The sequence below is a fragment of the Chiroxiphia lanceolata genome, chromosome 7, assembly GCF_009829145.1.
Source record: "Chiroxiphia lanceolata isolate bChiLan1 chromosome 7, bChiLan1.pri, whole genome shotgun sequence".
In the NCBI taxonomy this organism is placed as follows: Eukaryota; Metazoa; Chordata; class Aves; order Passeriformes; family Pipridae; genus Chiroxiphia; species Chiroxiphia lanceolata.
The window spans coordinates 34,725,861-34,748,915 of record NC_045643.1 but is presented as its reverse complement, the minus strand read 5'-3'; the positions used below and the strand labels follow the sequence as shown (position 1 = coordinate 34,748,915).

At 35.0% G+C, this 23,055-nt stretch overlaps 1 protein-coding gene across 10 annotated transcripts in view; it reads left to right on the top strand.

Moving 5' to 3' along the window:
• Nucleotides 1-23,055, top strand: part of LRP1B (LDL receptor related protein 1B) — a 672,101-nt gene that overhangs the window by 574,203 nt on the left and 74,843 nt on the right. For all 10 annotated transcript variants that reach the window (XR_004358017.1, XM_032693191.1, XM_032693192.1 and 7 more), the window contains 6 exons: nt 10,584-10,772; nt 11,566-11,714; nt 13,806-13,899; nt 15,191-15,307; nt 15,479-15,598; nt 18,301-18,420. Coding sequence is in view for 9 of the 10 variants with exons in the window: in XM_032693191.1 (XP_032549082.1) it covers nt 10,584-10,772; nt 11,566-11,714; nt 13,806-13,899; nt 15,191-15,307; nt 15,479-15,598; nt 18,301-18,420 (789 nt within the window). In the remaining variant the exon portion in view is untranslated. The remainder of the gene's footprint in view (nt 1-10,583; nt 10,773-11,565; nt 11,715-13,805; nt 13,900-15,190; nt 15,308-15,478; nt 15,599-18,300; nt 18,421-23,055) is intronic.

The following is a 23,055-nucleotide window of genomic DNA, read 5'->3' as shown; positions in this document are numbered from 1 at the left end:
GATCTTTCAAAGGAAAGAAGTAAATAATAACCACTGTGTCTCTCAGCCCTAAACTGACTGCAGTGGTCAAACTTTTCTCAATCTTCCTTTTCAACCTTTTCAATTCCTTCAGAATTTTCCTTTCTCAGAAAATGACATCCTATCACTAAATTCAGATTATCTGGAAAATTCTAGTCATGCTGTCTTTGGTGTCCATTGCCTCACTCTCCAACCTGTGGGTTTCTCTTGCCCAGGTGGTAAAAATCAGTTTCAACTGCTTTATATTCCCAGAGTTAATGTCTTACCCTGAGGATATGTGACCCTAGAGAAGAAGGAAATTTGTCACAATGCCACAGCAAATTTATCCAAGTTTGGTATCAGTGAAATATGTGAGGCAAGTTCCAAAAGTGATAGTGACTTTGTGGAAACCTGGTATCACACTACTTTTGAGGACATGTCTGTTTTAAGTCCAGATGGTATATAAATATTCAAGCAATAAGAAACACACTTTGGGAAAAACATCCTGAGGTATTTAAATGATGTAGGAGCAAGATATTCTCCTTAGCTAATCACTATGAGGTTGGAAGGGACCATTTGGATCATTTGATCCAACGTCTTTTTGGCAAAAGCACAGTCCAGATAAGATGGCCCAGCACCCTGTCCAGCTGCATCTTAAAAGTGTCCAGTGTTGGGTAATCCATCATTTCCCTGGAGAGACTATTCCAATGTCTGATCGTTCTCACTGTGAAAAATTTTCCCATTGTGCCCCAGGTGTAACTTATTCCTATCACCCTTTGCCTTTTCCATGTGACTCCTTGTAGAAAGGGAGTTTCCTCTTTTTGTAGCCACTTTTTAAATGCAGGAATATGGTGATGAGGTCTCCTCTCAGCCTTCTGTTCTCAAGGATGAACAAACCAAGTTCTCTCAGCCTTTCATCACATGGCAGCTTCCCAGGGCTTGGATCATTTCTGTGGCCTTTCTCTGGATCCTTTCCATCCTGCCTACATCTAATGCCATTTTTTAATTTCTGTTGTCAGGAGTTTCACTCAAAATGTGATTAACAAACCAAAATCAAGTTGTACAAAAGTTTCTGTGGATTTAACAAATAAGTGATAGAATTCTTGGTGTCTGAACAGCATTCCTGTGGGTTGTCCAAATGGAGCTTTGGGAAATTTGCAAAGCTCCTATGTAATGATCAATTTGTCTTTAATCAGATTCTTGTCCCTTCTTTCTTTCTTCTCCTGGACCAATAACCAAATAGATGTTTAATGTCTTCATGTTTCAGCACAAGACTAGAAATATTTTGGAAGATGAAATTTAACCATTATAAATTAATTCTCTTAATAAGGGAAACTCAGGGAAGTTCAGTGGTGGGTATATAGAGGAAGTAAAACTGTGATCCCCTCTAGCTTTCTGATTGCTGTAATCCATGTTGATAAGCACTTAAATGAGAGAGATTAGGTTTATATCTTATGATAACTGTGTTTCTTGAAGATATATGGTTAACATGGATTTCATGGTCTATTTTTCTTCGTCATTTTGAGACTCTTTGCATTATCAAAGTTAATAAAGCATGGTTGAGTTTATTCTAACCTTTGTGTTTTCAAGTAGAAAAGTGTAAAGGCACAGATATTGGGACCATAAAAAACATGCTCATGGATCAGAGAAAAAAGTCTGAATGAGACTCCTGTGAATGATGTAATCTGAACTGCTATTGATGGCAAACTAAGTATTTTTTTCCCCTTTTTCTGTGACCTTTGAGGATAAGGCTAGCTTGCTATAAGGTGGTGGGGTTTTTTTCTGAGAATATGATTTCTGCATCTTAAATTACCTGCTGCAAAATGTATTAGAAACTGCCACAGCAAATAAGTAGGGTCTCATGACCCTACTTATGTAGGATGGTTGGATTTTGTATTATTAAGAGATGTTATGGTATGAGATAGAGCGCAGTGTTCTTTGCTCCACATTAGATACTTGAGGACAGACCCAACAATTTTAGGCTAATTACTGACATGCTGTGTATTAAACCAAGGAGTGTTTATTCCATACAGTGGGAGTTTATATGTATTTAGATCTTAGTGTTAACACTTTTTTTCCACTAGTTTTTTAATTTTTTTTTCTTACAAACCTTAAAGCTTGTTCAGGAGAAAAGAACATCTGCTGCTTTTCTCCTCTAAAGTTCCTCTGCATTTCAATAGAGAAATGGGCTTTTATAATTACCAAGAGAGTCCTGGTAAGAACTTTGAAAACATGCTAACTAGGCCAGAAATCTTACAGTACTTGGGAGCTCTTCTTGGTGCTGGGGGCAGCAATGACCTTGCTTGGCTATTTGAAGTTTAATGCTTGGTTATGTAAACTGTCTTTAGAGCTTAGCCAATTCAGCACTGCAGCATTCACAAATGTTATGCACTGTAAATGATTAAGCAGGTATTGAAGCACTAATCTGGTTAAGCACTAAGCTGGTTTACTTATGTGGGCTTTTTTTCTTTAAAAAAACTACATTTAAGAATTTGTCAGACTTAGCTGCTTTTGGTTCTCACTGCCCAGAGGAGATGCAGGCTTCACAATTCCCCAGGTATCTGGATGGTTCGTGCAGGTTTTCCTATCCTTCAGAGCTCTTAAACCTCAGAGCTGCCTACCATTTCCACATTTCACTTTGAAGATGAGAATTTCAGTATAATGAAACTGCAGAAGGGAAATCTGATAGTCCGGTTTAAGAAGTACAGAAGCTTCTCTGAGCTGAGATTAGTCCTTGAACTGTGTCAACTTCTTTACTGCTTTATACTGTAAAAACAAAAGTTGAGCACTTCATTGCTTCATCTGACAGGGGCATGAAAATGAAGTAATGAAAAAATGTTGAACTTTAAATAAATCAAATATTCATAAATTACTTCTTTAACTGTGATGTAGTTAAGAGAGCAACTTTCCTACAGTATCTCAATTTTAAAAAAAAAAATTTCTTCAAAATTACATTCTGCCTGAGTATTTGCAAATTTTAGAATTAGTAGGTATATATGCAAGTTTTGAAGAATCAAGTTACGAGGGTTTTGGAGATTAAAACCTCTTTCAGTTTTAGCACCTGTAATTTGAAAAAGTGCTAATTGTAAGGACTTTGTAAGTAAAAAGTGTTTAATTCTGAACTCTGCCACCACAGTTTTATAAAAGAATAAATCCAGTTATTTATAAATTGTCCTAATGGTGAAGTAATCTAAAAGATTATAGAAACCAATTCCTTCTACATTTATACTGGAAGAAGTCCAGTTTGAAAAGAGGGTTTCTCATAGCAGATAAGAACTAGTTCTGATATGGCAACAATTTTTTCCCAACCTTTGAGGAATGTATGGAAATTAGTCATTGTAGCCACATGTGACAGCACAAACTGATAATTGCTACACCTCCACTATTGCTTCCTAGATTCAGTTTTCATAATTGTTCCAATAAAATTCTCCAATCCATATGTATTCCTACATCTGATTATTTTGTTTTATTGTGTTCCTTCTCCTTTAAAGGATAATATGCAGGAAAAAATACTCAGATTCACCTATATTAAGGGCAGTTCACATAGTTACATTACTCTAAGGTTCCACAGTCTCCAGTTTCTGCAGCCCAGTTTATGAAGATTGCAACCAGCTTGGTTTCTCTATGTTCCACTGTTCTTGTGCCAATATGCCCAAATTGGATTAGATGATAAACTTCTGAAAACAGGTTTTCTACATGCTCTTTAGAAACCTAGCAGAGGTCACTTTAAATTTCCATATGATTTTCCCCATGTGCCATCACAAATTTTAAAGGATGGGCATTAGTTTCCATGCAGTTGTTCCTGTCAAAGGGGAACAGAGAACATAAACCACAGATTTCCTGTTTTCTCTCTGTTAATATCAACACAATCAAAAATGAGAGGGTTTTGATGAAGGAGGTTGCAGTGTTGAACAGCTCCTGTAGTTACAGATAAATGAGATAAACCAAAGGGGCTTAGCAGTTTACATATCATAGTTGGATGATGGCAGGAGAGGGAAAAATAAAGGAAGGAAGAGCTTGGATGTGAGTGAGGATGAATATTGAAACCAGCAGCAAGACACAAGTCTAAAGTGAGGGACTGGGAGGCATGTAAATGTTCTCTATAAATCTGAAAAATAATTAAAGAACCTTTGAATCTCATTAACACACTGAGTTGTTTTACTCGAATTGTGACTTGTATATGTTTGAGAATAATTTAATCACTGCTCTGTACTGCCATGGAGTTACTGGAATATAAACAACTGCTCACAGTGAATTTAAAAAGGTAATAAAACGTGTTAAAGTGGGACAATAAAATATTTCAGTCCTAGCTTTGATCAACTGGTTTTATATGCAGATTTTGGAAAATTTATGTATCTCTTCTCGTGGTGTCACTATATGTAGTAGTCAAGTTTAATACCTCAGATACATTAGTGCCTTAAGATGTTTAGATTTAAGCCTAAATTTCCTGTTTCTTTTGTGATAGTTTTGGGACTTACAACAATTTTTTGTATGAGTTTATTGTACTGAAATATTCTGTTTTCACTGCTCCAGTTACATTTTTGACTGGCAAAATGTCCTACCATTTAATCCTAGGACTTGTATCTACCATAGTTTACCCAATATGGATATGTGATACGTATATATTAAATTGGCAGACATAAATGTAAATTGAAATTTACAGAAATAAATGCACATCTTGTTATTGAAGATATGAGTAATACCATCCTAAAAGTGTATTTTTAATTTATTTTTTAATGTGAAACATAGCTTTAATTACTGGACTTCATCTGTATGTTCTATGAATATTTTTATCCTGCTCATTGAGTTTGACAGGTTTGTGTTTTTTTTTTAAAAAGTATCAATTTCATAAAAGTAATAGTGATTATAAAATACTTCATCTTCAAAAATTAGTGTTTTAATGTAACATACTTAAATTTAATTACATCCATCAAAATTATGTACTTTGTCACAAGCTTAATAGAGATAATCTTATTGTCATTCTTCATTATTAATTTTATGGACTAAGCACTTCAAATTCTTTATCAGAAGGAACAAGCATCAGGAGAAAGTACTAAAAGGAAAATAAAAAAGTATTGACTGTGTCTCAGAGAGGTTACAAGTTGAATATAAAATGAGACAAAAAGTTAACAGGGGAGTTCACAGGCAAAGAGGACTGCAGGGACCAGTGATTGCAGCAGAGAAGATCAGCCACTTCCAAGTTCATTTGGTTTTGTAGATTTAATTGCTATTTTCTTATTAAGTGTTGTTCTTCCTTCATGCATTTCGTCTTAATGCTTCCTAAGACTTTACCACTGGTTCCATTTAGATCAAGATGTCAGTAGGCTTTTTAATCTCTGTTTTGTTGGCGTTCAGAAAATCAAGTTTCAGAGAGTGGAATTCAAAACAATATAACCTGGTTTTTCAGGTTTAATCAGGTTGAATTTTCTGCCTTTGGGTGCCAGAATTCTTAAAGAGAAACTTCTCTAATGCCACAGGAAGGTAGAAGCTCATTTAAAATGCTGTTTAACAACAATTAATTGCCTTTAGCAATTGCTTACCAGCCCTGGAACTCTAGCTGGGTGAATGCAATTTGGGGAGGATCATACCAGGAATCTTTCACCCCTTCTGTTCTTGTGGATTTGGCAAGAGGGTATAGCAAGGTTGCAGTCCCTTGTTTTGTTGGAAGGGGAAGGGACACATCTCTTTCTAGCTTGGAAGTGATCAGCCATCTTCAGCTTGGGCAGGAGCTGACCACCCAAAGAAAATCCAACCTTGATGGACTTGGCAGAGCTCAGATTTTTTTTGTGGGGTTTTTGTTGTTGTTGTTTGGTTGTTTTTTTGGTTGGTTTTTTTTTTTTTTAGAAGAAGTCAACCTTTGTCCTTTCTAAGGCCATTTTTCTTGGTACGTTGGTTTTACCACCTGACAACGAGACCCTTTTTTTCTTATTATCCATGTTAGGGTATTTATTTTTACTTTTGGAAATACTTGTGTTTCAGTAAGAGCTGAGGAAAGCTGGGCTTCACTTCTGTATGGCTTCTTCAGTAAGCATATTTTGTTGCTAAGAAATCACAGCTGGAATGATTTTCACTCCTGAAATCAAAGTAACATTTTTTTATGTTAAGTGAAGATTATGCTTATGCTCAGAAAATATAAGGGAAACAGAGTTCACACAAGAGAAAAGTAAACATTTGTATCACAAATATGACTTACAGCCTATGAATTTATATTCTTGGATCAAAATTCATACAAAATGCAGGAGAGAGAGACAAACATATTTTAAGTCTGTCATGTTTCTCATGTGTCTACACAATCATGTTGCCTCTTGGGGCTGCTTTTCTCTTAAGTTCACGCAGCACTTTATCTTCCTTTATTATGTTATCTATTGTCATTTTTATTTCTCTTCAAGTATCTAATAATTTTTATTTCCCACTGCTTCTGATCTGTTCAAGCCTTGTATTTTTTTTTCCCTTTTATTTCCTGCCTGCATTCCTCCCTCTTATTTTTTACAGCTTTCTGAAAGGCCTGTGCATTCCTTCCTCTTTTTACCTCCTCTTTCTTATCCCATTTTTCACCTACTTGTTTGGTCAAGCACTGTTTGGGATTAACATTCAGTGTAAGAGAATCCATGATTTATGGATAAAATGAAACACCATTAGAGACTTAGATGGCAAAAGAAGGTCTGTTAGAAAAGAAGGGATTGCAAAGGACTTGCTCATGTCTGGTAGGAGGAGTCTGTGGTGTGGAAGGGAATCACAAAAGTAAACTTCAGGTGCAATTTTTTTGTCATAAATTACGTAGGATGCTGATCTTGCATTCCATGTTTTTTGTCCTTCATAATTGTTGACTAAGTTGCTGAATATTGTGATTGTTTGGTGATTTTTTTTAAACAAATAAGTAATACAGGGTCTTGAAAATTTAAGTATCAGTTTCAGTTAATAAGGTTGCATTGGTGGCACAAAATATAGCATTTTTTTTCCGCACACATGATACATAATGTGTGTTGCAGTGTATGAAAACTGTGTTCTGAGATGCACTATTTTGTATCACTTTCATAGAGGCCCATAGAGTGACATTGTCATGAGAACACTAAAAGAAAAAAATAAACTATTGAATCCTTAGGTAATTCTAGAAATTAATTAATATGAAGTGAGTGCCATTCTCATGGCTCTGGTTATAATATGACTATTTCAGTTCTTTATGAATTTGCTGGTGGAGATCTGACCCTTATGTTGGTGTAATGTAATTTTTGTCTTTAACAGAATATATTGCTTTCTTACTAATGGATTTTCAAGCAGACATCTTGATTAAATGTTTTCAAATAGGTGATGCAGGGGAAGCAGAGGTACTTAGCAGTTATGGCTAACCTGTCTTTACTTTAAATTTGCACAGAGCAGTCTGTTTTCACAGTGCTTGCCAAAGAAAGAGGAGCAATTAGTCTTGCTTTTCTGTTTAAAACTGTGATTCACACCATAAAGTGTGATGTAGGGTTAGTAATTAGTACTGCAACATATAACCACTGTATGTTATATATGAAGAGGTAGATCAGTAATGCAGTTGAGGCTCTCTTGAAGTTAAAGGAAAGACTGAAGGAAGAAATTGGGTGATTGGGTTTTTTTCCTGCTACATACATTTATGAAAAATTGGAAAGCTTGAGACACTCAGATCCTCAAAGGCATGAGACTATTTTACTGTTCCATCAGAAAATAAGATGTAAAATTACCTCTGTTTTGTGTTTTTGGTTTTTTTTTTGGTCATTCAGAGTTGACGGGAACTGTAGATTCTGTAACCTATTACATGTCAATGGTTCTTATATTCCCTTGGTTATAATGTACTAAAAGTAAAAGAAAAATCATATTCAGCTATGACAAAACTATTCCTTAAACAGTGTAATAAATCCGAATTGGCTGCCATTGAATGGCTGTTTTCAGAAATTCCTCTCAATATTTACAGGTGTATCTACTGCAAGAAAATGCATCGAGTTTTATGGTCAGCTTAGAAGAAATTTTTTAAGTTTTCATAATATGTAGTTATTATTAATTCTTATTTTATAAAAATTTATTTTTATGGTCATCTTTGAATTTTTATAAGATATATTTATGTCCAGTTATACTGGATTATTTTCTGTGTCTTTTACTTCAAGTAGATTTTATTTGCATTTATTTATTTGTACTGTGTTTTTAACCTAGTCTATTCATTGCTTTCTTAATTGATTTTTTTTTAATAACTTTCTCTAAGTTTCATAGTCACAAGAGGATATAAAGAGCTTTTACAGCTTTAAATGGTGCAAGCTTCTGAAAGAATTTTGATCAAGTTTGTGCTGATGGTGACCTAATGAAGAGTTAATGCAGAAACCCATTAAACTTTCAAAGTTTCTCAGAACTAAGAAATAGTGACAGGACAAACTGCAACCTGAATCTGCGTTTAAACCATTGATGGTTTCAGCTTTTTGCCTCTATCTGGTAGTAATGGGAAATGCAGTTTTTAGAAACAAATATACTCTGCTATACTTCTTTCAACATACTTAAAAAGCATAGAGTATAATATTTCTTGCATTGTTTCTGATATGGTAGTTTTGTTTTTAAGATAACTAAAAGATTTGAGCTTTTAAACCTGGTTTTTACAGCATTGGCTTTTCTAAAAAAAAAAAAGAAAGAAAAATGTACTTGATTCAATGAACAATTGTTTTTAATGCAGTACTCTAACTGCAGTATTTAATATTTTATGCCACACACTTAACTTAGCTTCTCTATTAGCAAGGTGTGATGAGGCAATTCAGGCAGTACATGTTACTCTTCTGAATCTTCTCTAGTTCATGAATATAAAGTTTCATCTGGATTCTGATGAATGCATATCCATTGAAGCCAGGATAAACTGCATAGGAACCCACAAAAATACAGAACATACAGAAACAAAAGTAAACATTTACTTATACTGTCTGTGCTCAGGACATGGTGGTTACTTGTGATTCCAGGATGGCCAAAGCAAGGATGTATTTTTCATTGAAAAGGAATAATAAAGACGATGAAATCCAAATAATCTTTCTAGGTAAATCCTGTTCATGTGCTTTAAGGCTTTTACATGCACTTTTATTCTGATTTTAATCTTAACTTTGATCAGAATAAGAGAAAACAGGCAAAGAAAAAAAGCACATTTGTTACACTTAGAGAAACTGGAGCGGTACCTTCAACATCTTTAATTTGATGTCAGAAGTAGAAGCAAGGCTCATAATTTATCAAAACAAATGTTTTTCCAGAACTCAAGCAAAAATAAAATAATTAGTTCAGGGTTTCACTCAGAGTAACAGTTTCTCTTTCGGCTGTTCTTTCCTGCCTCCCTATCAACCTGGTTTGTATTTCTCATTGAAAACTTTTCACAATGGGATTCTACAGATAACAAATTATAAGAGCTTTTTTGGAGGGTACCGTGATGTGTAAGGAACCACAGCAAAGTTAGCTATGTATTGAGTGCCAAAAATAATTTCATTGCTCTTTGACTGATTCCTCAGAAATGTTGTGAAGCTCTTTCAAAGAATATCATATTGTAATTTCAGTGTGATAGCTGTGGTACATGGAGACAATCAAGAAGGGAAGATAATTTCAGGTCTAAGAGGCAAGGTCTGCTTGGCCAGAAGGCAACATGCCCTGCGCTGGAGTTCAGTACTGGGAGCATTATTGGATATGAGATTGAATTTGCTTAGTTGTCATTCCATATCCTCAGTATCAGTCATTAGGTCTCAGTGAGTTATGAAATATTTTAACTGTAATTTGAGATTGGCCAACTCTATTTAATCACTTTCCAGACAAAAAGATGAAGAAAACAAGGTAAAGGTGTAAAGCATATGCTGCTTAAAAGTAACAGTCAGCTGCTCTTTTCATGTCTATCAGTAATTAGAGTGACTCAGCAACAAAAGATTAGAATTTAAAAATTAATTGTTGTGATCAGGTATTCTTCTGTGGCATTTATGATTACAGCTATGTATGTTAAAAGAAAAAAAAAAGTAGAACTCAGTTGCTGTTTACCAAGAATAAATAGTTCAAGATTATACAACAGGATAAAGGATGCTCCAAAGCTGTTCCTACCTTTTGTCCTTCCGTAATTTTTTAAGCCCTCTTACTACTATGTTTATTTTAATGGAAACCTTATTTTTCCTGTCAATCTTGTCAGTATATTTTGATGAAATAAAACACTGTGAATTGTCTTAAGGAGTGTTAGAGCATCAGGAGATGTATATGTTACATTTTGGATGTTTTCTAGTAACTTTTACTCCACTAGAAGTGCAAATTGATATTGGCTTATGCAAAGATTATGTTGTATATTACTTTAACATGTCTTTAGTTTCAGATCTGGAGGTGATTTTTGTTACCTGAAATTCTTTCATTTCCTTAACGCTGATTGGGCCAAGGAATTCTAAGCAAGCAGAGTTTGTGCTCCATCCATCTTTATTGTAACTGGCAATAAAGAACCCTCTGGGCTTGGTGTATTGTCATGACAGTTATTCTCAGGACATTATACAGCAGTTGTATCTGTCAGCCCGTGCAGTATGGAATGTTTTAACTGGCAGCCTTCCAAGAGTGAACATTAATTTTAGCATCTCTTCTTCCAGTCCCTAATCAGGACATTCCAGGGGTGATTGCACTAACGTTGTTTGAAGACTACATCTACTGGACAGACGGGAAAACCAAATCGCTCAGCCGTGCCCACAAAACCTCTGGATCAGACAGACTGTCACTGATTAACTCATGGCACACCATAACAGACATCCAGGTGTATCATTCTTACAGGCAACCTGATGGTAATTATTCTGTCCTTGCTTTCCAAACAGCACATTGATGTATTTAACTCAGGAGCCAGGTGCTGAGTAATGGAAGCTTGTTTACATGCAGTGATTGTTTTATTTCTCTTTTGTTTCAATTTGTGGAAGTTCTCAAATTAGCATTTTTAAAATTAAATCTGTGATTAATGTTGTAAGCATATCTGATATTAAATACAAGTGATATATCTTGTTCAGTGGTGAGATAGCAATTTGGGTGCTTAAAAGTTGACCCAGATACTGACTGGAAGTACAGAACTGTTTAGTTGCATTATAGTACAAGTTACCAGATTTTAAGAGGGGAAGAATGTGTGATAAGAACTTTTAACCTTATTCTTTGAAAAGCAAGATTCTTCATGTTAATAATGCTGAAGAATACTGCTATTTAGAAACTTGTTGGACTGAGGGAATGTCAGACAATGTGAGTGGTATGTCTGACCTCCTGATGTTCCTGTATTTGAATTGTAACTGAATACAATTTGGCACTTTACCCAGATAAGCTAATTTTTTCTCTCATTATTAAAAAAAAAAGAATGGTGTTTTGTTCTTCCTCTCATTCTTTCAGTATTGAACCTACACCCATAGTAATAATTTTTGCATACAACAGAGAATAGCTTAAAGGCAAAAGGAAAAGTTTCCCTCTGCAGGTTTTTGATTTCAGACATTCCATTGTAAAGATAGCACATGTAACACATCTTTCTTCCTCTGTAAAGCAGATACCCTGGGGTGCACTGAAATAATGGGCTCTGATGTTATTTTCCTACTCTGTCCACAGTGTCTAAACACGTGTGTACACTAAACAATGGTGGTTGCAGTCACTTGTGCCTTCTGGCCCCTGACAAGATGTACACGTGTGCCTGTCCCACCAACTTCTACCTGGCTGCTGATAACAAGACGTGTCTGTCGAACTGCACGGCCAGTCAGGTGGGTGGGGGGCAGGGATTATATTTTAATGTCATTACCCCTGCTTTTAAATAATCAATGCTGGTGCCCATGAAATGTGGAAGTATCACTCAAAGCAGCTGAAGGCTGGGTGCACTTAAAGAGTTTTGTCTTCAAGGCTGTTAGTGGAAAATAGACTTAACAAATGCCTTTTTTTCCGGAGAAGGCAGAACTTGTTCGCTTTCAAACATCGATGTTTCTGCCAGTCACTAGAACAAATACAGCTGCTAAACCCATAAAAATTGCCTTGAAAAAGCCCTGTATGAAATATAAAAATAATACAAAGTGTATATAACAATGATTTGGGAGGATTCATGCATGAGTGAACTTTACATTAATAAAAGATAACAAGCTCAGTCCAGTTAAATGGGTAACATAGCTACACAGGTAAATTATAGATTTGCATTTAAAACAATCTAGTAGTTAAAATGGAAATGGTGTAATATGTAATTAATTAACAAATGCATCAACTGCATGCAGTGTATTCCCTAGTACTTGAAATAAACATTTATGCCTTTTTTCTTAAAATATAAAGTAGATAAGTAAAACATACTGATTTCTTATAAAAGAACCACTTTCATAAAAGTCTTTGGACTGTTCTACCCAGACAATTAATTGGTTGACTGTTATAGTACATATGGCCTTTAAAATATTTTTAGTAATCTGCTTTTCTAGCAGTTCACTTTTCTTAGATGTAAGCTAATGACCTCTTACACGATTCTATATCATGATGTATGATAATGATTTCCATCACTAAGGAAAAGGTTTTACTTGTATTTTTTAGGAAACAGTGTTCATCTTGAATGATACAATGTTTAATTCAAGTAATATTGTTATTTAAGAAACCTTCCCGCTGTCTTCCTCTGTTGCCTTAAGGTGGTGTGATTTTATGATGTTCATTTTATCTTTCGTGTTTTTATTGGCTTGTTGTTACTTCCTATTAAGAAATGAGGGGGGGGGGAAAGGTGTAAAACATTTGTAAAATGAGGAATTTCTTACCTATTTTTCCCTTGTATTTAGCTTCCCAAATTTGTTTGGTTAAAAGTAAAGTCACTCTTTTCCTTTTTTTTTTTTTAATGTTTTCTTTAAATGACACTGGAAGCTTATTCCACAGTGAATTTATATGCTAACATTTGATTGAATGGCTCTATTCCAGTCTAGATAATTCATTGATCATCTAAATTGAAGGATTGCATCACATCTTGGATCCTTCAGGAGCAATATTTTATCACTTGTGGATTCCACGTGATGGAGAGTAGAGTTAGAGAGAAGAAGCAGCTGCAGACAGACAGTTTACATTGTACATTATTTGTCGTTTTCTTCCTCTTTTGAAATCTTTTTACTGTTTGATAATTCTGATTTTCTGATAATCTGTTCAGGTTTTTCTCCCAAGCATTAGCCACATTTACTCAGATTTTAGGTTTAGCCTTAGAAGTTTCATCAAGTAATTTCTACTTTGTTTTGTTTGCATTCCTATTTCAGTCACAACAAAGGTACATTGTCACCTGAGTACAGAGTAAAGGCACTGCCAGAGTCTTACAAAGGATTTTTCTTTTTTTTTTTTTTTTCTACAGGTATTCTATCCTTTTGAAAGGCTGGAAGGCCTGATATCTGGTTTGCTCATTTAATTCAAACAATATAAGCAATATCATACACTACACTGCACGTTAAGGCCTTTTTTTGTAACTGTGGGTGTTTGGGTTTATCAGGAAAAATTATACTGTCTGCTTCAGCAATCTACAACAACTGAGAATTGAAGTGCTTGTTTTGAATAAGATCTTAAAGGATGAAAACATAAAATGCAGTGAGGGGTTTGTATTGGGGCACTGTAAAGCAGTGTGGAAATATCACTGAAACTACAGTTACTTTTATCAGTGAAAACCTCAGCGCAAAACATCTCCGGAAAAACCAATATTTAAAATACAAGTTTTGTAAAGTTAACAGCCAGAATTCATTACTGGAATGGTGACTTAAGCAATGAATCTAATTTTCATAAACTACTATTTCTATTTATAAGTGAATGAATAAATATTCATACGAAAGCCTTTTCTCCTTCTCTCCTTCCTCTTACAGTTCCGTTGCAAAACTGACAAGTGTATCCCGTTCTGGTGGAAGTGTGACACTGTGGATGACTGTGGGGATGGCTCTGATGAGCCTCCAGAATGCCGTAAGTGCATCCTGAATTTGGAGCCCAGTTGTATCAGTAGAGTCCGAATCAAATATAATGCATTACAGATGTTAGGAAGAGGATTGTTTTTGAATGCTTCTGTTTGCCAGCAGTGTTTTATGTTCCTTGGTTTCTGTCAAATATAAAAAGGGTGCAGGCTCTTCTTTGTCAGCCTGTAAAAGATTATCATTGACTCGTGTCTATTCAAGGTCTAAGTTCTTTGAAAAATCATGCATTGTTTTTCATCTTCTAAACCTTTACTTCATCCCAGTTAAAAGCAAGTGACAGAATATTCTGAGTGGGAAGGGACTCACAAGAAGCATCAAGTCCAACTTGAAAGTTAATGACCTATACTGGGATCAAACCCACAACCTTGGCATTATCACCATGTTCTAACCAACTGAGCTACTCTCAGTTATGGTTTTGCTAAAGATTTTTATTTCCTAGCTCTGTTCTGAGGTTGCAGAATTTTTTATATAAGTACAAAATTCTGCCGGGTTTATTTTTGCATGTAATAAAAATGTGGAATTCTAACCTCATTTGCTTGTGTTTCACTGCAATTGTAGAAGTTTAGATGCACATTGTTATTATTATTTACTGCAGTTTTCTGAGCAACAACATTTTCCCTTGTTCCCTTAAGCTTATATATAAACATGCTCTACTATGTATTCTACAATCTTCCAGTTAATTAACAGTTAATTTGGGTTTTTTTGTACTGAAATCCCTCACCTCTGTTTTTACAGTTTTATAATTAGTTCTCTTTTCCTGCTACAGAGGCCTCTGAAGCAAACTTCAACATACTAACATTCTACATAAGATTCCATTTTAAACTACACTTTGTGCATATAAAATATTGCTACAGAGGTACATAATTGCTCATTGACTCAAATGACAGTGGCCAGGAGAAGGAACAGTGTTAAACCTTTCTTGGGAAATAGAATTACAGTAGGGATAGCGAGTTTCTTACACACAGACTTGAAGTCAAGTGTTTAGATCCTAAATTGCAAGTCTCTGTTGAGCTTTGCAGTAAGCAGCGACCTGCAGGAGCTTTCACTCTGTACCATTAATACTGTAACTACAGTTAGGCAAATTTAAAATGTCAGGCTTTGAAATTAGTTTTGCAATAATATGTGTACGTTTGAGTTACTAATATATACTCAGATTGAGATTATATGGGCACATATGAAAGTTTATAGGTTCTTTTGATTAGTTCATAGAGGAAGAACAGCACTATTGATACTTTACCCATCCCTCTGATAGTATTCATAAGCAGGTGTTTTTTTTTTCTCAGCTGAATTCAGATGTCAACCAGGACGTTTTCAGTGTGGAACTGGACTTTGTGCTCTTCCAGCCTTTATCTGTGATGGAGAGAATGATTGTGGGGACAATTCTGATGAACTGAACTGTGGTAGGTGATTATATAGATTGTAGATTTCAGAAACATGCTAAACTGGTTTAAATGCCATGCTTTCCACTCTGTCAAGAAACTGGTTGTTTTTTTTTCATTTACCTTTTAAGTTTTGAACCTTTTAATCTTTAACTTTTAATTTTTTTAACTTGTTATTCTTTTAATTTACAGACACACATGTGTGTCTGTCAGGTCAGTTCAAGTGCACAAAAACTCAGAAGTGCATTCCAATAAACCTGAGATGCAATGGACAGGATGACTGTGGTGATGAAGAAGATGAAAGAGACTGTCGTAAGTATCTAGTTTTAAACAAGGAACTGGAGTAAAAGATATAAAATCCTGTAAATATCCTCTATAGAAAATAATTTTAGAACATGCAAACAAACCTCAGTTTTTTAAAGTCATTGCAAAGAGGAGGGAGGTATAAACAATTTCAGGCATTTAATTGGGGTTTTGACTTAGGCTGAAACATCTGTTTTACTCTTAACCACCTCACAAATGACTCATCCTTTTGAACCTTTCATCTGCTGTGCCTTGCAGCAATGCATTTCCGTGGAAGAAGATAATTTTCGGCATCTTTTGTTGGAAAAACTCTATATCCAAAACTCCTTCTACATCCTTTTTCTTTAATTAAGTTTTTTTACCTTTTCTATTCCCTATCCCCTGGGAACCTCTTCATTAATTTGGCTACGTAACTGGATTTGCACTTGCTCAGCTTTTAATGCAACTTACTTTTCATAAGTTCATTTTCACTCCGTATTTTTTGCATATAGGTAGAGAAAATACTTTCAGATTTAAAATGGAATCTATTGAATAGCTTGTGTCTTTGATCATTTGGTAATTAAGATGATGGGGCTGTCTTGAAATATAGCTCCTTCTTTCACTCAGTTCATTACTCAGATCTACTGCTGATCTAAGCTGCTTATTCTGAATTAGCTTTCTCAAGGTTTACATGGGCTGCATTTCTGCAAAGAACATCCCCTTATCCAAGGGACAGGTTGCTGAGGATACAAAGGCTTTGTTGATGGTTGCATTTAACGTCTGTCTTCCAAACAGCTCAGGAGAGGTGTAGCCTCTGACAGATAATATTATATGTTGGTTTGCATTTTAGGTTTCTTTAAAAACTGATTAAGTGGTGTCAGGTAAACTCCTGTGAAACGTTGGAGAGATTGCTTTTTATCTTGGAAAGAACAGCACGTGGTATATGGAAGGTTCCCAGAACCTCGAGGTGTAGCTGGCACAAGTTAAATCAGAGCAGCAGAGTCTGCAGCACAGCAGTGCTCAGGAACTGTGGGATGGTCAGGGCCAGAATCAGCAGTGATGGAGTTGGCAGCATCCTGGGGATTAGTAAGAACAGAACAGTCTGCTGTGACACTTTTGAGTGTCTGAAACTCAGCCATCAACCCACCTACCAAGACCCAGTGGGGAGCAGGAGAGGTTAATCATATACATTTTTCTATTTTCATTGTGTCTTACCTTGACTTTATCTTCTCTTTTAAGAAAGTTAAGTGTACTCATTTTCTTTTAATAAAACCCTGCTTGTGGCTTCTGAAGATTCTCCTACTGACTTTGGGGAGATTACAAAAAGGGAGATTTTAAGCAGGTTTACCACAGGGTTCATATTACTTGGGCTCCTGTCAGAAAACAAGTAACAGATGAGATTATCTTGTTTGTTCTGATTTCACCAGACTAGGATCCATAAAATGCGCACCTTTTTTCAGCTCTGCCACTGTTTTGTTTTATTTATCAGTTGACTTTGAAGGAGTCATTTCATACTGAAGGCTTCCCATATATAAAACAGAGGTAATTATACTGGTCTTCCTTGTAAAGCAATTTGAAATGCCCTGCTAAGGTGTACTAGATGAGAATTAGAATTATTTGTTGAAAGTATAGTTAGGAACTTATCCAGGTTTGTGGAAATGTTACACTGGAGGAAATAATACACCAACTTTTAGCATACCTTAAAATTTTTTATCTTGCCAAACCCAAGAAAAAAAGAATATCATCAGGGAGCAAATTGCTTTTCAACAGGAATAGGAATGTTTGTTAAAGAACTTACAGAGTTCCTTAGGTTAAAATGGGACAAACATTTATGTGGGAAGACATTATCAAGATTTAGATCCTACTGCTTTCTATCTACATTCTGTTCAGTTTAAAATGATTTAGGGATTCGTGTACTTATGCTTGTTTCTAAAGAAGTCCTTATGCATCTGGTCACAAATAACTTACTCACAGTCCAGTCTGGCTAGAGGTCCTTTATTCATCTTGCCTCTCTCCTCTCAGTTATAAAAGTTTGAGAAATAGTAAGATCTGATGTATGTGCTTGTGAAAGAGTCCATCTACAGTCCCTGACTGCACCCAGGATCTTTTCTGTTGTCAAATATCTGTTCTAAGGTTAATGCACCTTTAACTTAGAGCATCCTTAAAAACCAGCTGAAAAGTCAGCTGCGTCTTTGCATCTTTATCTTGCTATAGGATTCATTCAAAAAATCGTTCTACTAAACTAAGTGAAATATTTGTCACACTTTTCTCACCATTTACCCAATTTAACAGAGAGCACATAATTTCACCAAAATTGTACATAATTTTGATTCCTTTTTCGATCAAGGCTTTGAGAGCTGCCTGAGCCTTTCAAATTGACTTTCAGAATTGATAGCTGGTCTTTTATGAAGTTGAAAAAAAAAATCTTATCTGATTTTTACTGAAGTGGTTTGATTGCATCAATGTTAAGTATATTTGTTGTTTAAAGAATATCACAAGAGATCCTTTATTATATTATCCTTACTTTACTCTTATAGATAAAATAATACATAAAAAATGACAAAATGATAAACAGTATGAACCTGAATGCTGTTTTCTTATAGATGTTGAATAAATTATGCCAGAGGTATCTAATTTCTGAATTTTAAATCCTTAATATTTTTTCTTTAAAACAAGTATCTTGAATATTAGTGGATATTTCTAGTTTTGATTTGGAATTCTTTCATTTAAAGCTGAAAACAGTTGTTCTCCAGACCATTTCCAGTGTAAAACAACAAAGCACTGCATTTCCAAACTGTGGGTATGTGATGAAGACCCAGATTGTGCTGATGGATCAGATGAAGCCAACTGTGGTGAGTATACCAGTGGTTTTGAATGTTACTCTAGCTTGAAATTTTTTTAAAAGGTAGCAAAAGGCAATAATTATTAAAATTATTCCACTGTTTTTGTCCTCTTTCAGTGTATGATTATACCTGTTTGATATTGTAGGTGTACCTGGATCATCCAGTTCTTGCTGAATGCTAGTAGTTTATAAAGTTTATATAAGTAGTTTATAAAATTCACATTGTGCTACTGTTTTATTGGCAGGAGCTGCAAACGAGTATCTCATTTGGAATTTTGAAGCATAATGGCATAGAATATTGTGACTTTCATAGGATATAATGACATTCTTTTTATTTCTCACAGTGTTATCCAGTTTCTGTCAGTTCAGTCTGCATACTTTGTTGATGCTGAATATCATAGGTAGTGAAAATATAATTTGAATATAATTTGAAAATCCTGTTAGTTAAGACTGGCAGTATAGAAGGGTCCGGAACAGAATCCAACTTGACATGACCAACTTTTGCTTTGTTGTGGGAGCTCCAGGGCATTAGGTGCCCTAACAAACCACTCCACAAACTTTGAATTCCCATAGGACTTCTCCAAGAACCTGTGAAACTTATGGAACTTCTGTACTTAAATGTGATAGTTTGAGGAAGCAGATCCTCTACAGAGAAGATTGAGGATAGGATTGCACCATAACCAAACCAGGCCCCAATTTATGTCAGATTTTACACAGCATCCAGAACCACAGTGTTCTAACCCACTGAGGTGGGTTATTTTAGACCCAGTAACAATTAACTATCACTTGGGAAAAAAAAAGATCACACTTTATATTCACAGTAGTAGTAGTTGTTCTCACTCGTTGCTTGCATTGTTTGAAAGTACTGAGTCAGCTCTTTTTGTTGTAAATGAGAGAAAATAATAAATTTTAATACTCTACCTGGGAAATGGATTACAGATAATCAGAGGCAGAATGAGTGGATCAGTATTGTCAGAAAATCACTGAATGTGGATGTCCACGCAAAACACACACTAATCATGAACAGAAAAACTTATGAAATTTTCAAGACAGTTCTACAAAGGAAAATATAGAAAAATTTTCTGAGATAGAACAGAACAAGACAAATAGTGTGGATCATACAAATCTCTCCTCGTTATTCATCCATGCATCAGTAAATGGTTTGATGAAACCCATGAATCTGGACAGGTTTATGCTGTCTCTGGAAAAACAGAGTAACAAAACTACAGGCCGTAGTCAAGGACAAAGCACTGAGGATCATCCGATTTTCCATGGATATCTTTCAAGCAATTGACACCAGCACACGTATCAAAATGTTGGAGGTGACCAATATGCCTGGGAAATGGAACTCTTCCTCAACGCTGAAAATCCAAGACCATCATTTGAATTGTCAAGCCTGGGGAAACTAAATCCTATCAAATAGGGCTTGAAGAAACAGTGAATGCAAAGGAGATGAACCTTTGCCACAGAGACGCTTTATATCCTCTTCTGGGATATCATAGAACCAAGCCTGCACTGTTCAGTTTCTGAGCCACTTCACAACTGCTTTTTCCTGCACTGTTCCACATCACCTTGATCTCCAACAAGCTGGTTTTTTCCACTATTGGCAACTTTCCAAGCTTCCAGACTGTGGATTCATATTCTGACTTACCCATACAAGACCAGCTCGTACAACACAGTTTCAAAATAATTCATCTAATAATATCCTTAAGACACGAAACTTAAAAGCAAGGAGAAAAAAATAAAACTAATACTGAACAGGAAAATTTGTATTTATAATAGGTGTTTCACAGTCATCATTTTACAATCAAATGAACAATGTCCAAATTTCCAAATTACTGAAACAATTAAATAATATAGAGGAGCATTGTGTGCAATCCCAAGTTCAATAGGTTTTTCCAGTGATAACATATAACTGGATGTGTTGGTTCAAATCTAAGACTCATCTTGCCTGTTATCCCATCTCTGGCAGTGACTGAAAATGATTATCTAGGGAAGAATGTGTGAGTAAAGCAGGCCAGTAGTGCAGCTTCCCTGGGATACTCTTCCGGGCTCTAATAATTTGAGAATCAGAGATATTGTGAGTCAAATATGTCTCTGTATGCAATAACCCTTCATGGATTTAATTATCTTTTTACCTTTGTAAAGCTTTCACAACATACTGTAGCAAAGTGTTCCACAGCTTAATCCCACACCTCCCTGAAAAAAACACCTACATTTTTATTTTTAATCTCCCAACTGCGTATACTGCTCTTAGTTTTTGTCTTGAAGGAGACAGAAGAATTTATTTATATTCACAATTTTTGTGCCACACACAGTTGTGTACACATAGAACAGCTAAACCTTAAGAAGAATAGGGTGGTTTAATCACATTTTTAAGTTTTCCATATTTTTAGTATTTGAAATATGCTTAAGTGACCTTATTATGGCAGTAGTTTCAACAGTTTGGTCTTCCGCATTTTTTTTTTCGAGTTAAAGATTATTATTTCTGTGAACAAAATTTGATAGAATTAAATTCTAAAGCTGCAAGCTGAGTATAAAAAAAGATCTCCATATGTTGATGTAATGCTAACTTGTTATTGTTTTGAGTTCACTTTTAAAATGCTTACAGTGCACAGCTTGTATAAAGGGTAGTTTTTTTTTGCTAAAGTGCTGCATAGCCATGTGTATTTTGCTTAGTCAACATCTGCTGCTGTGTGTTATTGGAGATATTATGCTGAGTAAATTTACTAGAAGTGGTGTAAAGGTATTTAGTCTTCTGTGGTTACTTTCTAACTGAGATAGTTGAAATAGAATTAGGAAATATATGTTTATTAATGAGTGTATTGTGTTTTTTGGTAAAGAGTAGATAGAGTTAATTTGTGCTTACTGTCCAGGCAATTAGAGAAAGCCATTTAATTGTGCTAATCCTTGCTCTCAACTTTAATATTTTGCATCAAATATGGGCCATTTGAGGTAGAATCTGAAAAAAGCTGTGTGTGGTCTTGAAAAGTGATTATGATTTGCTTTAAAGGTTATGTGTATTTCAGGTCTTTATTAGCATGATGTGTCAACATTAATATGACTGCTTTCTACTTCCTCACTTTTTTAATATTAATTTTATATTAATTTTATTTTTAGCCTTAGGAGTCAGGCTTTTTTCCTGCTGATAAAGAATGTGTTCCTTGAGAAATTTGAAGGATGCATTATATAAACTTAAACTTCCTTTGACAGGCTTATAATTTCCTGTATCCAGCACCGGTGACAGCCCACCATGCTCTAGAGCCTTGATCCAAAGTGAATTTTCATTTTGGATTTTATCCCTCTCAGGCACACATGCACAAATGCACAAACATGAAAATATGTGGAATTAAAATCCCCAAATGGCAGTGTAGTGCAATTAGTGGCAAAAGAGTAGGGATTTCATTTGTAGGGATTGATATTTGAATCAAAATGCTTTCAAGGTTTTCTTTCAGACTTACTTTGTTTTTCCTATTTAAACCTTCATCCCGTTTTCTTCATACTTATTTAGAAGTATTTCTAAAGTAAAATCCTAGTTCAGTGTGCACAAAAGATGAACCCCAACCAACCAGCAGCTACGTCAGGTGATCACACAAATTTCTGAAAAAGGGCCTTTGCCTGTTACAGTACATCAGTGAATCTCTTAATAATAATTTGAAGAGAGAAATATGAAAATTGAGTAATCAGTACTTAATTCTTTGTCTTTGTACCATTCCTGTCTGAACTTTCACATTTTATGAAAAATGAGAAAGTGATTTAGAGTTGAAGACAGCAGTGACAAAATGTATGTGGGCCCACGTGTGCTTTGAATTGTTCCACAATTAAAAAAAAACAAAGTCTTGCAATGTTTCCCCTGAGTTAAGTAAATCCATCATTCTCAAAGATCAGGTAATTGTTACACAACTTTCCCAAATCTTTCTCTTTCTTTTAATTATATACTATCTCTGCTATCCCATTATTTTCTTCAGTTCTCATTAATGTGGAGGAAATCTGATTTGTAATACATTGTCAATTGTAAGCTGCTATGAGAGATCAGAGAAAGAATAAAGCTTTCAGATTTGTGAAGAGGAGAGAGCCTTATAGACATGAAAAATATTTTGTATTAAAAATATAATTAAATATTCCTTTGTGTTTGGTAGAAATAGAATAAGAAGAGAAAGATTAACATTCAAATACTAATCGTAGGGTTAAGCTACAGTTGGATAAATTTAAAAAAAAATTCCATCCATTCTTCACATGTGTAAAGAGGCAATGCCAGAAACTGGGTTTAGCATCCCTGAGAACTAGATGATTCTTTTTGAAGAGTAAGAAAATATATATTGCATGTTCTCTTCATTCTAGCAGGTAACTGAAATGAAGGGATGTCATCTCTCTATTCTGTGTATTACTGATTAGATCTTGGTATTTCTATTGAATGTGGAAGGATAAATAGAATATTTATATGTCACTGTGATGATACCTGTCATTAGTATTTAGAACACATTTTGTGGGCAAATATGTTATTGGGAGATTGTAGGCTTTACTAGAAGTACTTTAATAAATACTGGATGGATTGTGGGTTTGAAACGTTACCTTTTGCAAAGCTACAGAGACAAAATACAAGTCTGTCATATGTTTGGGGGCAATATTTTTGTTTTGTGATGTT